General features: G+C 44.5%; 1 protein-coding gene across 1 annotated transcript in view; it reads left to right on the top strand.

The window, feature by feature from the left end:
- Positions 1 to 14,472, top strand: part of SIM2 (SIM bHLH transcription factor 2) — a 62,022-nt gene that overhangs the window by 35,081 nt on the left and 12,469 nt on the right. Inside the window, exons 7-10 of the mRNA XM_039729292.1 lie at positions 2,766 to 2,965; positions 6,351 to 6,457; positions 12,986 to 13,133; positions 14,200 to 14,368. Of these exons, the coding sequence (XP_039585226.1) occupies positions 2,766 to 2,965; positions 6,351 to 6,457; positions 12,986 to 13,133; positions 14,200 to 14,368 (624 nt within the window). The remainder of the gene's footprint in view (positions 1 to 2,765; positions 2,966 to 6,350; positions 6,458 to 12,985; positions 13,134 to 14,199; positions 14,369 to 14,472) is intronic.

Genomic DNA, 14,472 nt, shown 5'->3' with positions numbered 1-14,472 from the left:
CACGGCAAACATTGAAGTCATAGAATAACAGCTGTCATTAGAGTAGTTTTTATTTTCATATGTGCAGGCAGATTTTATTTTCAGATTCGCAGTACTTTTTCTTTTCATCTTTACAGACAGTTTTTATTTTATCTACTGTAGATTTGCAATAGTTTTGATATTCAGACTTGCAGGTAGTTTTTTTTTTCAGCCTTATAGACAGTTTTTATTTTCAGATGTGAAAGCAGTTTTTATTTTCAGATTGGAAGTAGTTTTTATTTTCAGGTTTTCAGTACTTTTTATTTTCAGATTTCTGTAGTTTTTATTTTCACATTTGCAGTCGTTTTTATTTTCATCTTTACAGGCAAGGTTTTTTTCAGATGTGCAGTACTTTTTATTTTCAGATTTGCAGTACTTTTTATTTTCATCTTTACAGACTGTTTTAATTTTCAGATTTGCAGTAGTTTTGATTTTCAGACTTGCAGATAGTCTTGGTTTTCAGCTGTACAGACAGTTTTTATTTTCAGATATGCAGACAGATGTTATTTTCAGATGTTATTTTCAGTTTTTATTGTCAGCTTTACAGGCAGTTTTTGTTTTCAGCTGTGCATTTGCTGCTCTTTGAGCTCCAGGTTCACTCTGCTCCATCAGGGAGGGTCGTTCCCATTCATTCTGCTGGGAATTCATTTTGGGTCGTTCAAAACCCAAAAAGCAAAGCCTGGAAGAGGAGCAGAGCTCTCTGCAGGAATGTGCTCAAGGTGCAGAGTGGATCTGTGTGTTTGCACTCTTCCCTACCTGGCTGCACTGATAATTCCTCTTTACACTGAGCCCTGTTTGCTCAGCTGCTCCCCACAAAAATGGTTCTGTCCCAAAGCTGAATCTGAAATCAGGTAAAAGAGTAGAGCTTCGATCGTGGGATCTCCACGTGGCTTTGGGGGGTTTTGGGTTTTTAAATTCCCAGTTATCACTGTTAATCAGAGGCACCACTTTCTTTGGCTCACTATTAAAAGTTTGCACAGTGAAAATCAAAGGACTGTCTCGTCTGGAGAGATGTTGGCCTAAATTTATTCCATTTGACTGTGCTTAAAGTCAGGACTTATTTTTTAAGAAAGCACCTCATTAGCTGAAGCACAGAAGAAACTCACAGACCAAGTGATGGGGGAATTGAGATCTGCTGGGAGATCTTCTGACTGTGCTTTTGCTGAACATTTAAATCACTGGAGAGGAGGAAGGTTAAGCAGGAGGAGACAATTTCCAGGTGGTGTTTGGTAGTTGTTTAAAGCACAAAATACACAGAAAATTAATTCCTTTCAACAGGACAGGGTTAAAAGCCGAATAAACAGAGAAATTCAGGAAAGGGATGTGATATTTCTGCTGTTTGGACCAGAAAGTTGGCAGGGGCACTGATGATTTCTGAACACCAGCACCACACTAAATAAATCTTCTGGCCTGGAATAGTCCCCAGGTTACATTTCTCCCTCCCCTTTAGCTGACACTGAATTTTTACAGTCTAACACTGTCATTATCACCTCTGTGAACAGCAATTGTACACAGGGATCCCGAAATCTGAGCTCAGGACCTTGGGCTTGGTCACATGTCAAAAAAACCCCCACCCCTCTGAACTTGAGCAGAGAACTTAAAACTCATTTCTTGTGTATTTGCATAAACATCAGTTATTTTTTATTGCTGCTGTGATGCATCAATACTCACTGGGTTTTTTAAGTGAATTTTTTGTGAATTTTTTGATGTGCTTTTATTTACATCAGAATAATAACTCGTTAAAATATAAATGTTTTTATTTATCTTTGTGTGCGTGTAGGAAAGAGATGACATTTAAAAAAAGCAACTTCCAGGTTTTGTTGGTTTTTTTTTTTTTAATCAATGAACAGGAATTCTGGATATATCTACAAAAAATCTGTATCAAGGAGCTTAAAGTATTAATTAGAAAGCAATTAGGCAGTCCCCAGAGAGGAGGTGCTTCAATACTGGATTAATCATGCTGCCAGTCTTAATCTCTATTTACAAATTAACTGCAATTAACAGACAACCCAGAATTTAATTTTGTGGGGGAGTGTGTCTGTTGGAACCCTGAATATTGAGAGTTTTGAGCCTTCTGTGCTGCCAGGCACTGACCCCAGGAGAACACTGCACTGACCTGAGGCCCTGGAGAAGCTTCCAAAATGGAATGACAGAACTGGGATTGTGGGTGTGCAGTTTGGATAGAAGTGTGTGATATCACAGGCTGGGAAACTCAGAGTTTGAGGGATAGAATACAGTAATAGATAGAAAGCAGGATGGAAGGTTTAGGGCAGAGGCTGCTCCTTCACCTTCTCCCTGGGTTTGGGTGGTTTTGTGTAATTGGATAAAACGTCCCCATTGGGTGGTTGGTTATTGGGTTAAAAGTGAAAATAATTTAGGTGTCATTTCTTAATTGGACAGTTTATCCTTAAAAGGCCTTGTAGAGAGAGAGACAGGGCCATTTTGTAGGTTTTTACTGAAATGCTGTAGAACTCATGACTTGTAAGACTGTAACAGAGATAAGAACTAAGTTTTTACTGAAGTGCTGCAGAACTCATGACTTGTAAGACTGTAACAGAGATAAGAACTAATAAACATCTGGGTCTGAACACGAAATACCATCGCGAGCACTTTTAATCCCGACCCCGACCCAGGCAGAAAAGAAGATAAAAAAGCAATATATGTCTTTATAAGCTCATTGAGACTGGGTGGGCAGCAGATTTGGGGCTTTTCCATCAGATCCTGAGGGTGTTCTCCCCTTTTTCCAGGTGATCCACTGCAGTGGCTACTTGAAGATCCGCCAGTACATGCTGGATATGTCCCTGTACGACTCCTGTTACCAAATTGTGGGGCTGGTGGCCGTGGGGCAGTCTTTGCCTCCCAGTGCAATCACTGAGATCAAGCTGCACAGCAACATGTTTATGTTCAGAGCCAGCTTGGATTTAAAACTGATTTTCCTCGATTCCAGGTAAGCAGCTCTTTCATCTCCAGCATTGAGCGTTCATGTGTTTACGTGCTGCGGTTTCCAAAGGGGTCAAAACATCCATGAAAAAAAATCCAGCAGTCCAAACTAGATCTGGAACTCAGAGCCTTCAAAGCCTTTCAGGCAGCTGGATAGACCAAACTTTGTCTGGACTGCCAAGAAATAAGAGCCTGTCCAATTTAACCCGGAGTTACCTGCACTTTTAGGGTCAGCTAAAAGTTTCTTGCTGGGAGGATTGGTCGCAGGAACAGTGATACTTTTTTTTACCTGAAGGAACACAAATTTTATCATACAAAGCTAGCAAAAGGAATGAGGATGTACCAAATAACCCCAAAAAACCAACCCCAAAAATGGAATAGTGAGATCAAACAACTGGCTGGCATCATCCAGAAAGCTTTTGAGAGAGCAGTAAGAAAAGAGAGTTCTGTCTTTTGGTGTAATGTTTTAACCAGGAAACCAACAGTAATAATGGAGTTGTTAGAATGGGAATTGATTCCATTAGCTACTATACACAAAACCAAGACCTTCTTAAACAAAATATTGGGAAAAACAGCTGAGGAAGGAGAGCCCTGCCTCCAGTTCAGCTGATGGAGCTCAGACGAGCCAGAACCAGAACTGAAATTCATTTCTCTGGTTTTGGAGTAGATACCTTGTAGGTCACAATACTTTGTCCAGTGCAGTCCAGGAGACCTTGAAAGGAAAATCCCAAATGCACAAAATATTGACAAGATGATCATGCTTCAAAAATCCTTTCCTGTAGGTCCCACATTCCCCATTTCCCTGGCAGGCTGGATTTGCAGGGAATATATTCATGCAGTGTGAGAAAACCTCTGTACCCAAGAGAGTGGAGGTCAACCATGCAAGAAGAGGCTTTTCTGCGTGCTCAGCCCAGGAGACAGTGGCTCCATCAGCTGCTGGGACACAAAGAACTCCTTGTTTCTGGAACCCTTCCTCATTTTTTGGCACGCGTCGCTCCGTGCCGCGTCTACAAAGGAGCACGAGGGGTTCAGCAACACGTCCTTGCATGTGGGGGAAAGGAAATGATGTGCCTGGGAGGAACTGCCTGGAGACAGAAGTGTCTTCAAAGGCCACAGAACAAGCAGAGGTGTTGACAGGAGCAGGGATAGACCCAGAGCTGTTGCAGAGCTGTGTTTACCAAGGAGCAGATGGGTGTCATCCACGCACGGGACAAGCAGGGGAATTGAGCTTCCCCAAAGCCTTTTGCTCTCCCAGCTGAGCAAACCAAAGTGTATTTGCTGCAAACAGGGGGATATTAGGAGTTAGAAAAAACTGGTTTCAGGTTTGGTTCTGGTTTCCATACAAGGGGATGGATCTTGAGATGTAACAGGCACAGCAGACAGCGTGAAAGCCATGGGAAGGAGCAGCTCAAAATCCTTTTTTGGACACCTGACACAATGTAAACCACACTGGAGTTCATCCACTGAAGTCACTAGAAGGAGAAGACAGTCACTTCCCTCCAAAGTGAGCTGCTGATTTTGTGGTATATTCACTGTCAGGGAGTTTAAAAAGACTTTGAAGAACTCAGAAGACCAGAACTGATCAGTGGGGTGAGCTCTGTGTGTCCTGTCACCTGCACAGCACAACCTGGAGAGCCCAGGCTGCCTGAGGGATTGATTTGTTTAGGAAGTAAACCAGCTGACTTTGTTTCCAGATTCAACCTTTTCCAAAATTTGGGTGTCCTAGGAACTGTCAGTGATGGTTTTTGTGTCACCAGCTTCAAAGTGAGACTGCACCTCGGGGAAAATGAGCCCCTGGCTCATGTTTGGATGAGCTGTGTCTGTGCTCACCAAAGGGGCAGGATGGAGCTGCCACCCTGCTTTTAAGTGCACTGGAGTCAGAAGGAAAACTGAAACCTGAGCAGGATCTTCCACCATTATTTCCTGCTCCTGATTGGCTTCAGTGAGGATTTGGGATGAGCACACACTGCAGAGGAGGAACAGAAGCATCTATCTGAAGGCATTTTGATGTTGTTGTCCTTCAGAAGAACCCAAGCCCTCAACCCTCTCAAGCAGAACATCCTCAGTCTCTGTGGGGTCCACTGGGCTGAGTCAGGGAATGACTACAGAAGATGCACAATAGTAATAAAATTTTTAAAAACTGATAAAATGTGCATTATCATCAGTCCTACAATGACAGGAATTGCTTGGGACCCCCTGATCATTTCTGTGGATGCTCCTGTGTTGTCTCTGTGCTGTGCATCCTCACCAGTGTAAAGTTCAGACCAGGAACATCCTTTGGAAGTCCATGTCCTGAACATCCTTTGGAAGTCCATGTCCTGACCATCCCTGCTCAGTTCATGGCATGAAGAGGCTTGGGGAATTTAAACTGCATTCCTTTGATCTAAACTGGAGGACAACCTCCACGAGCACCCTAGGACACTCCAATTTTAATAAATATTTCAGTCCACAGGTCTAGGCTAGAGCTGGTCCCAGGTAAAACTCCTGCAATTAAAATGTGCAGGTGCCTCTGCTGCTGCTGCAGATCTTCAGCAGGGATAATTTCACTGTCACCTGCTAAGGGACTGTGTCACTTGTTAATGTGGACATCCCTTACTGTGCTGCCTTTTTTAGGCAAAGAAAGCCCAAGACATCACAAGGACATCACAACCTGGGTATAAAAGCCACAGTTTGGCTGAGTGGCACATTGTACTTTAAGGACTATTTTTTCCTCAACTAAATTTTTAAAAGTCCATTTGAAACATGAAGTTTGATTCCTCATGTCTGACCCAGTGTAAGTCTGACCTCTGAATTCGATCCTTTGACATCTGCAGAGATGCTGCTGTTTTGAATTCGTTCCATTCTTCTACTTCTGGGATTTTTTCTTTGGAAGTCTTGCCTCAGCTTTCCTTTCCTCACCCTGTGGTCTTCACACCTCCTTGTCTTTCCACATTCTCAGCTGCAATAAGCTCCTGCTTTTTTCTCCTGTTAGGCACCAGCCTGGATTTATTCACAGGCCCTGATCACATGTGGCCCAGCACACCTTCTACACTCGTAGCTTTGCAAAAGCAAATGAAAATGTGTCAGCAGCCCACAAGAGAGGTTTTATTGTTTCATGAGCAGCTCCTCGAGTGGAACTTTGTGCAAAGGATCCTGCATGGCAGTGGCAAAAGCCCAAGGTGGAAATCAGTAAAAGAGCTCTTTTTCCTGCCTGGGTGTACCAGGGAAAACTGCACCTTGCTTTGGCTGGGCTGAAAGGGGTTTTTTTCTTGTAAAGGTGAGGTTTCTGTTTCCAAAACTAACATTTCCTCCCACAACTTTCAGGCACTGATTTGTTGGCACAATCAAACGTTGGGTCAATGAAATGGAGTATTCCTCGAGATTTTGTTTATTGCAGATTTTTCCTTTTCCAGGGTCACGGAATTAACTGGATATGAACCCCAGGATCTGATAGAGAAAACCCTCTACCACCACGTCCACGGCTGTGACGTTTTCCACCTGCGATACGCTCACCACCTCTGTAAGTCCCTGGACTGGAGGCACAGGAGGAGCTGGAGCTGCTGCAGAGAGCCCAGAGGAGGCACCAGGATGAGCAGAGGGATGGAGCAGCTCTGCTGGCAGGAAAGGCTGGCACAGCTGGCATTGTTCACCTGCACAGGAGAAGCTTTGGGCTGAGCTCAGGGTGGCCTTGCAGGGCCTGCAGGAGCCCCAGGAAAGCTGGAGAGAGACAATTTCCAGGGCATGCAGGGACAGCACCCAGGGAATGGCTCCCAGTGCCAGAGGGCAGGGCTGGGTGGGATCTTGGGAATGAGGAATTGTTCCCTGGCAGGGTGGGCAGGGGCTGGGATGGAATTGCCAGAGCAGCTGTGGCTGCCCCTGGATCCCTGGCAGTGCCCAAGGCCAGGTTGGACACTGGGGCTTGGAGCAGCCTGGCACAGTGGAAGGTGTCCCTGCCATGGCAGGGGTGGCACTGGATGGGCTTTAAGGTCCTTCCAACCTAAACCACTCTGGGATTCTATGGAATACGTTGAGTACAGTGAGAAGTTTTGCAGACAACAAGCAGCATGCTGGAAAGCAGAAAAAAATCCTTTCCAAATCTTGACTGGAGACAGATTTTCAAAAGTTCTTGGCTATCACTTAAGGAAACCATTAATTGTGTAAATACAGCTCGATATGCTGGGCTTCTGAAAAGAAAAACCAACACCCAAACTAACTTATCTGGCCAGTTTTTATACTTAGGGGATCCAGGCTATTTTGAATATTTGGAATTGATTCTGGATGGTGATCTCTTGAAGGAAAAGTAAACCAAAAGAGCAAGTAAATGAGAGGGGAAAATCTGAACTTCACTAGCCTCTGCTGTTAAAACAAAAACTATGCAGCAGCTCTGCATTCCTCTGAAATATGTTAGTAATAATCATCCTGTGTTTGAAGGGAATGCAATCCCAAAAACTCCTTGGAGGGACATTCATTAGTAGCATGTGGATGAGGTTCGGAGAATGGATTGTCAGGAAAAAAATGACACATTTAATAATTTCCCATCTTCCAACAGAGTCACTAATCATATCTTCAAACATCTGGATCTGGGAAGGAGTTCATTCAGTAGCACATTAATTTGAAAAGCAAATTGAGGGAATGGCTGAACTCTGGATTTGGCTCTGTTTGCTGCAACCCATACGAGGCAAAGATGACATCCAAAAACCAATGTCAGGGAATTTTTTTTCCAGATTGCTCCTGTAGGCTGGAAGCAGCCAGAGTCAAATCCCTCTTTTAGGCTTCCTCCTTCTCTTAATGTGTGCTACTGATGAGCATCTGGAATACCAAGGAGGTTGTAGCTGTGTTTGGCAAGTCCAAGCTGAAATTGCAAGCGCTGAATTCTGCTGGTGGCAGGGTGTGCTACACCTGGGAAGGCAAAAGCTGATCTTTACAGCGAGTTCAGATTTACCAAAACATTATTGAACCCTCTGGGCTGCTGAGAACTGGAACAAAGAATGACCAGGGCACATGGAAAATCCTGTCACGGGCACCCTTTTTGTAGTGGTGACATCTGCATGTGGATGTGACTGTTGACCTGTTCAGAATAAACTCAGCATTTCCACCAGACTCTTTGAAATACCTTCATCCACCAGCACAGAGATGATGCCACCACAGCCACAATCACCTCTGGAAAACAGTTTTCCACTTTAGAGTAGCAGGATGGATAATTCTGTGGCTGCCAGTTTGATCCATGTACGACTGGAGCCTTAAATGAAGAGACAAATCATGTTCACTGAATTACCCACCACATCCTTCCACAAGAAAAAAAAATCCCTCAGCCAAATAGGATACTAAGAGCAGTTCTGTAGATTAAAGATAAATTACTGTACACTTTAAAAACAGAAGACAAATGCGAGCCATGCATAGGAATTTATGAAAGCAGATAAATCCCAAGAAGCACAAAATAATGAGTAATGCTTGGGCAGCAGTGGGAACAGTGCAGGGTCATGGTTGGAATACCAAGTAATGGGAATTATTAAACCAGATGTAAAGTGCACAAAGTCCCTCTGGGGAGCTGTGTGAGAGCTCCCCCAGCATCCATCAGCAAATGTCTCAGGAACATGAGCAGTGAAAGGTTGGCAGGTTTGTTGTACCATTCTATAAAGCAATCTGATGATGAAGTGTCACCTGATGCAGAAATCCAAAGAGAAACATCTTGCACCTAATAAGGGTATTAAGGGAAAAAAAAATATATAAGCAACCCTAAACTAGGATAACCATTTGCTTTTTTTAAGAGGAAAAAAATCCCAAACTGAAGCCCTGAAGCAGCTGAACTCAGAGTGAGGCAGCACAAGGAATAAAACAAAGGAAACAGTGAGGGGAACAAGTTAGGAGGGATAGAACAAGAACATCAAGCTAGGAGGGAAATGTAGATGTGAATATTTGCCTAAGGTGTGCTGGCAGCAAAGAGAGTTTCCTGCTTGAAACATTTGATTGGCTTCCAGCTCCAGGAAAACACTTGTGGTGTTTGAAGCTGTGTTATTTATTTCCAGAGCCCCTTTCATACACACAGTGTTTGCCCTGAAATGTGGCCACACAAATAAGGAGGCCCTGCCCGAGGATCCTGCACTCCAAAACACAGGACAGAGTTCCAGTACAGACAAACTACCTTTGTGCCCTCAGAGAAATCCCTTCATTTGTAGCATTTTAAGGGAGATTTTGGGCATCCCATGTGTTGCAACATCCCTGCTCTTCCCACAGGAACTTGGACAGGATTCAGGTCTCTGTGCCCAGCCCAGCTGGTGTCCCCACCAAACCCTTCTCCTGCTCCCTGGAAGTCACCCTAAGTATTTGCAGGGTTATTTCACAGAAAAGTTCAGTTCCACCATCTCTGCTGTTGGGTCTGCCTCTGCTTTGCCAACACTCAAACCTCTTGGCAGAGCAGCACCAGATTTTAAGAGGTCTAAAAAAAAAAAAAAAGAAGAGTCTGCTGGGCACTGTGCCTTGCCCAGGGACCGTGCCCATGACATGCCAGGGCAGCTAAACCAGGATCTGCTGCCAGTGTGGAACCAAGAAATCCATTTCTTGCAGTGGCATCGTCCAGTGCAGGCTGGGAACTCCCAGCCACACGCCTGGGAGCCTGGTGGAGCCTTTTAAAATAGTCCTCTCTGACAGCCCAGAGCATTTCCCAGCTTCCCTGTGAAACCAGGAGCGAGCCAGAGCCCTGGAACACCCAGTCACAGAGGGCACATCCAGAGGAGAAAGCCACTGGATCCTCCCCCTTGGGCTGCAGCAGAGGCCACCAAGAAGTCTGAGCCTGCACAGATTGTCTGGGTGGGGGATTTGCCTCACTCCCATTCCTGAGGTTTCCTTTTCAGCATCAAACAGGGCAGCTGAGCACAGAGCCAGATGGAAGCTGAGCTCACTCACTGTCTCACTTACTGTCCCTCAGCCAAGGTCAGACTTTCCCCAGATTGCTAAAAAATCAGGAGACACGGAATCCTCTCCCATCCCCAGAGAAATACTGGTTAATCCATATAATTAGGAAGGAAAGCTGAACACTGTAGCCCTCAGTGGTTTTCACATCTTTTCAAACACTGTCTTTAATGCAGAGCTAAAAGAGGGATTTTAAAAAAAAAATCAGTGAGAGAGGAGGAAAGCCAAAACTAGTCCCAAAGCACACGGAAGAACTTTGTTATAGTTAGTGATCCATGACAGCATTAATTTCTCTTCAGGAAGACTGAGTGTAGCAAAGCATTTGGAACTCAAGGAAAACGTGCTCATTAAACCAGCACAAAGACCTAGTTCTGAAAAGCCCAGACCACATTCCAAAAATTACCTGTTACATGGCCTGTGCTGAAATGTAAAGATCATTTCCTGGAACGGGACCATTTGGATTTTAGAATGAATCACCAAATCATAAAAGCACAGAATGGTTTGGGTTGGAAGGGAGCTTAAAGATCGTCTCATTCCAACCCCCTGCCATGGCAGGGACATCTTCCACTGTCCCAGTTTGCTCCAAGCTCTGTCCAACCTGGTCTTGGACACTTACAGGGATAGGGCAGCACAGCTATAGAGCACCATCCACAATTATAGAACATTAAGAAATAGTAAAACTGTGGCATAGAGATAATTATTATTTTTAGAACAGAATCTTTGAGTAGCCACTCTATGACTTTCAAGTTGCAGTGATAAATTGCACTTTAAAAAATACAAATGTCTTTATATTTTCTAGGTGTGTTCACATACTTACGTACACACACTTCATGATTTGTTAATCATGCACACCCCTCTCCCATAAAGAATTCTGTGTAAAAATGTAGGAGTGGAAGGAGCACCAGCAAGAATGAGGCAAAAAGCTGATGCCTAAGAGAGATTTGAGACCCCAGATAGTGGTGGCTTGATGTCCACCATGGAGGGTGGGTTTTTAAATGTCCTGCAGGATCATGGAATGATGGAATATCCTGAGTGGGAAAACCCACAGGGATCATCCAGTGGAACCCCTGCCCTGCCCAGACCCCCCAAAATCCCACCCTGGGCAGTGCTGGCCAAAGGTTTCTGGAGCTCTGGCAGCCTCGGGGCCGTGCCCATTCCCTGGGCAGCCTGGGCAGTGCCAGCACCCTCTGGGGGAAGAACCTTTCCTTAAAATCCAACCTAAATCCCTCCTGGCCAGCTCCATCCCTCCCTGGGTGCTGTCCCTGTCCTAGAGCAGAGATCAGAGCTGCAGAGAGTTTTAGGTGTTCATTTATTGCCTTCTGAACACATGGGCACCTCATCCTAAAACGGAAGAATTGACATTTCCAGAAAGACCTGTCAGTTTTGTAAGAGCCTGATTTTCTTTGGGAGGTAAACTGGATTTGAAGGAAAGTTTAAATATGCTGAGATGTGCAATGGATAGGAAAAGAAGCAGCCCAGAGAGGTGGCCCATGTGCTCCAGACTGTGGGAGACCTCACTGAGTCTTCCAGTACCACAAGGAAATGGAAGAAAATGAAGGAGAGGGATTTTCTATATAGGCAAAATTCACAGAATTCACAGAATTCCAGAATCCCTGGGTTGGAAGACACCTTCAAGATCATTGAGTCCAACCCAGCCCCAACAGCTCAGCTGAGCCGTGGCCCCCAGTGCCACATCCAGGCTTTGTTAAACACCCCCAGGGATGGGGACTGCACCACCTCCCCGGGCAGCCATTCCAGAACTTTATCTCCCTTGCTGGAAAAAACTTTTTCCTGATATCTAACCTATATTTCCCTTGGTGCAGCTGGAGGCTGTGTGCTCTGGTTCTGTCAGTGACAGAAAAAAAGTGACAGGACAAGAAGAAGTTTTAAAATTATAGAGAACAGGCTTAGATTCCATTTCCTAACCATATTTATAGAAAGGAATTTCTGTCATTGCCCACTTTTTTTCAACACAATTTGTGCAGCGAGCTCTGTCCATGATTCCCTGATTTGCAATAAATAACTGTATAGGAGAGTAAGAAGATGGAGTTTCCAGAGGAATGATCCAAGGCCACACAAGAGAAGAACGAGCTTCAAAGGCTGGGCATTATCTTCTAGTGAATCCTCAGATAAAGGCCTGGCACTGAACCAGAAATATTTGTGGTTGGATTAAATATTTGGAGATGCTGCACAACTCCTGTTACAGCACAGCCTCCTGCCAAAATATCCTTGTTCACAGAGGATCCAGAATAGCTCAGGGAGGATTACATGCCCGGTGAATTTATCAGATATCTGATTCCCCGCTCTGTCCTTGTCTTTGTTTGGGTGCTTCACAACTAAAGAGTTTTTTTTTTAATTTTACCCTTTTAAATCAATCTTCATGATTACAGAGGAAAAAAACCATCACGGAATAAAATACATTGCAAAATACATGATAATCTGTCAAACTATTAGAGAAGTGCTGCCAAATAATCTGGGAAAAAATCTCAAAATCACAGAATTCTCAGGGTTGGAAGAGACCTTCAGGATCAAGCAGTCCTCACCACAAACCCTGTCCCCAAGGGCCACATCCAGACTCCTCCTGAGCACTTCCAGAGACTCCAACACCTTCCTGGGCAGCTCATCCCAAGGCCTGACCACTCTTCCAGGGAAATTTTCTTTTCCAGTCTCCAACCTGAACCTCCCCTGGTGCCATTTGAGGCCATTTCCTCTCCTTCTTTTGAAAGCATTGTGTCCAGTTCAAAATACTTTTGCTGTCCTGAACTTTTCCTTTGCAGTTAGAAATTTTAAAGCAGTGTTTGTGAGGAATGCGACCGTAGGTGACCCAGAGAAGAAGGAAGACAAAACTTAGGAGACTTCACATTTTATATAAATAATAATGTGATGTTATGAATCCATAGAAAGGGGCAGGATAGATAATTTTGCAGGGGGTTATTTAAAGTTTGTTGGGAGGAAGAGGATGGAGGGTGTTAGGACATAGGTTGGACTCAGAAATCTGGAAGGTTTTTTCCAACATCATTTATTCTGTGATTCCGTGAGGGAGAAAAGCACTTGGCTTGCAAATAAACCTCTCCAGGAAGAGGTCATGGGTCCAAAAAGTGTGAATTTTTAAAACATTTTCTTTTCCTTGTGTTCACAGTGCTGGTGAAAGGCCAAGTGACCACCAAGTACTACCGGCTGCTGTCCAAGCAGGGAGGCTGGGTGTGGGTGCAGAGCTACGCCACCATCGTGCACAACAGCCGTTCGTCACGGCCTCACTGCATAGTGAGTGTCAATTATGTCCTTACGTAAGTCCAAATACTTTGTACCATTACCTGTTATCACTAATTGAGTCATTGAGGATTAAATCTGCCAAGTTTTCTTGGCTTGTGTCTTCCAGTGTCGTTCTGTGCTCGCGTGTTGCAGCTTTCTCTGTTTGCACGATCTCATCTCTTTAGTTGAGAGAAAACATGGTTGTATTAATTATTATCATTATTATATAGATCTTCATCTTGTCCAGGGAAGGCAATGGAGATGGTGAAGGGGCTGGGAAGCATCTCATGAAGGAGCTGGGGGGGCTCAGTCTGGAGAAAAGGAGGCTCAGGGGGGATCTCATTGCTCTGCACAACTCCCTGGCAGGAAGGGCAGTGAGGTGGGGTCAGGCTCTGCTGCTGTGTCCCAATGGAAAGGAGGAGAGGAAATGGCCTTCATTTTGTCAGGACAGGTTCAGATTGGAGATCAGAAGGGTTTTTTCCTTTGAAAGAGTGATGAGGCCTTGGGATGAGCTGCCATGGGGAGGAGGTGGCGTCACTCTCTCTGGAATTATTCAGGAAGAGTCTGGATGGGGCCCTTGGGGTGATGCTGGTGCTGCTGGGTGATGGTGGGACTGGATGAGCTTGAAGATCTCTTCCAAAGTTGAGTATTCTGTGATTTTTTTTTATCAAAACCAACCTTGCAGCTTGTGTGGTTTAGTTACAAGCACGTGCTGCTGACAGAGGAGGAACACTGCTCCTTTTCCTTTCCTCAGGGCAGAGACCAATTCCTGGCTGAGCAGGAGATATTAATTGATCTCTGTCTTTCCATAGTTACAAACCACAGAGAGCCAGGGATGGCTGAGGGAAGATGATACAGCTCAGGCTCAGAGAGAGGGGACACTTCATCCAAAGGTGTTTATGTGATTCCCAGTGGAGTTTTTTTATAGACTTCCATGGGAATGAGGTCACCCCATAAGATTCTCTGCCTCCTGACATCCCCAAACTCTGTGAAAATCTTGGAAGAGTGAAAATTCAAGCCTTGTGAAAGCTAACATGTATTTTTACAGGAGTTAGATTGGATTTTCCTATGGTTTTAATTTTCTGGGCTGTTCTTTTGCAGAGATATTGAGTACAAGGAACTTCAGTTGTCACTGGACCAGGTTACCATTTCCAAGTCACAGTTTTCATGCAGAAACTCAGTACCTACCTCGCAGGAAACAAGGAAAATAGTAAAACCCAAAAGTAATAAAATGAAGGCAAAACTCAGAACAACACCTTACTCGCCACAGGTAAATTTTCCAGCAATATTTAACGACCAGTTGTTCTCACTGACTGCTTGGGACAGTATAGAGATAATCCAGGACTGAATTTACTATAAAAGAGACTATAGGAT

The sequence above is a fragment of the Passer montanus genome, unplaced genomic scaffold (genome assembly GCF_014805655.1).
Source record: "Passer montanus isolate IOZ18808 unplaced genomic scaffold, ASM1480565v1 scaffold69, whole genome shotgun sequence".
NCBI lineage: Eukaryota > Metazoa > Chordata > Aves > Passeriformes > Passeridae > Passer > Passer montanus.
The sequence above is the reverse complement of the archived record's forward strand: the minus strand, read 5'-3'. Positions and strand labels throughout refer to the sequence as shown.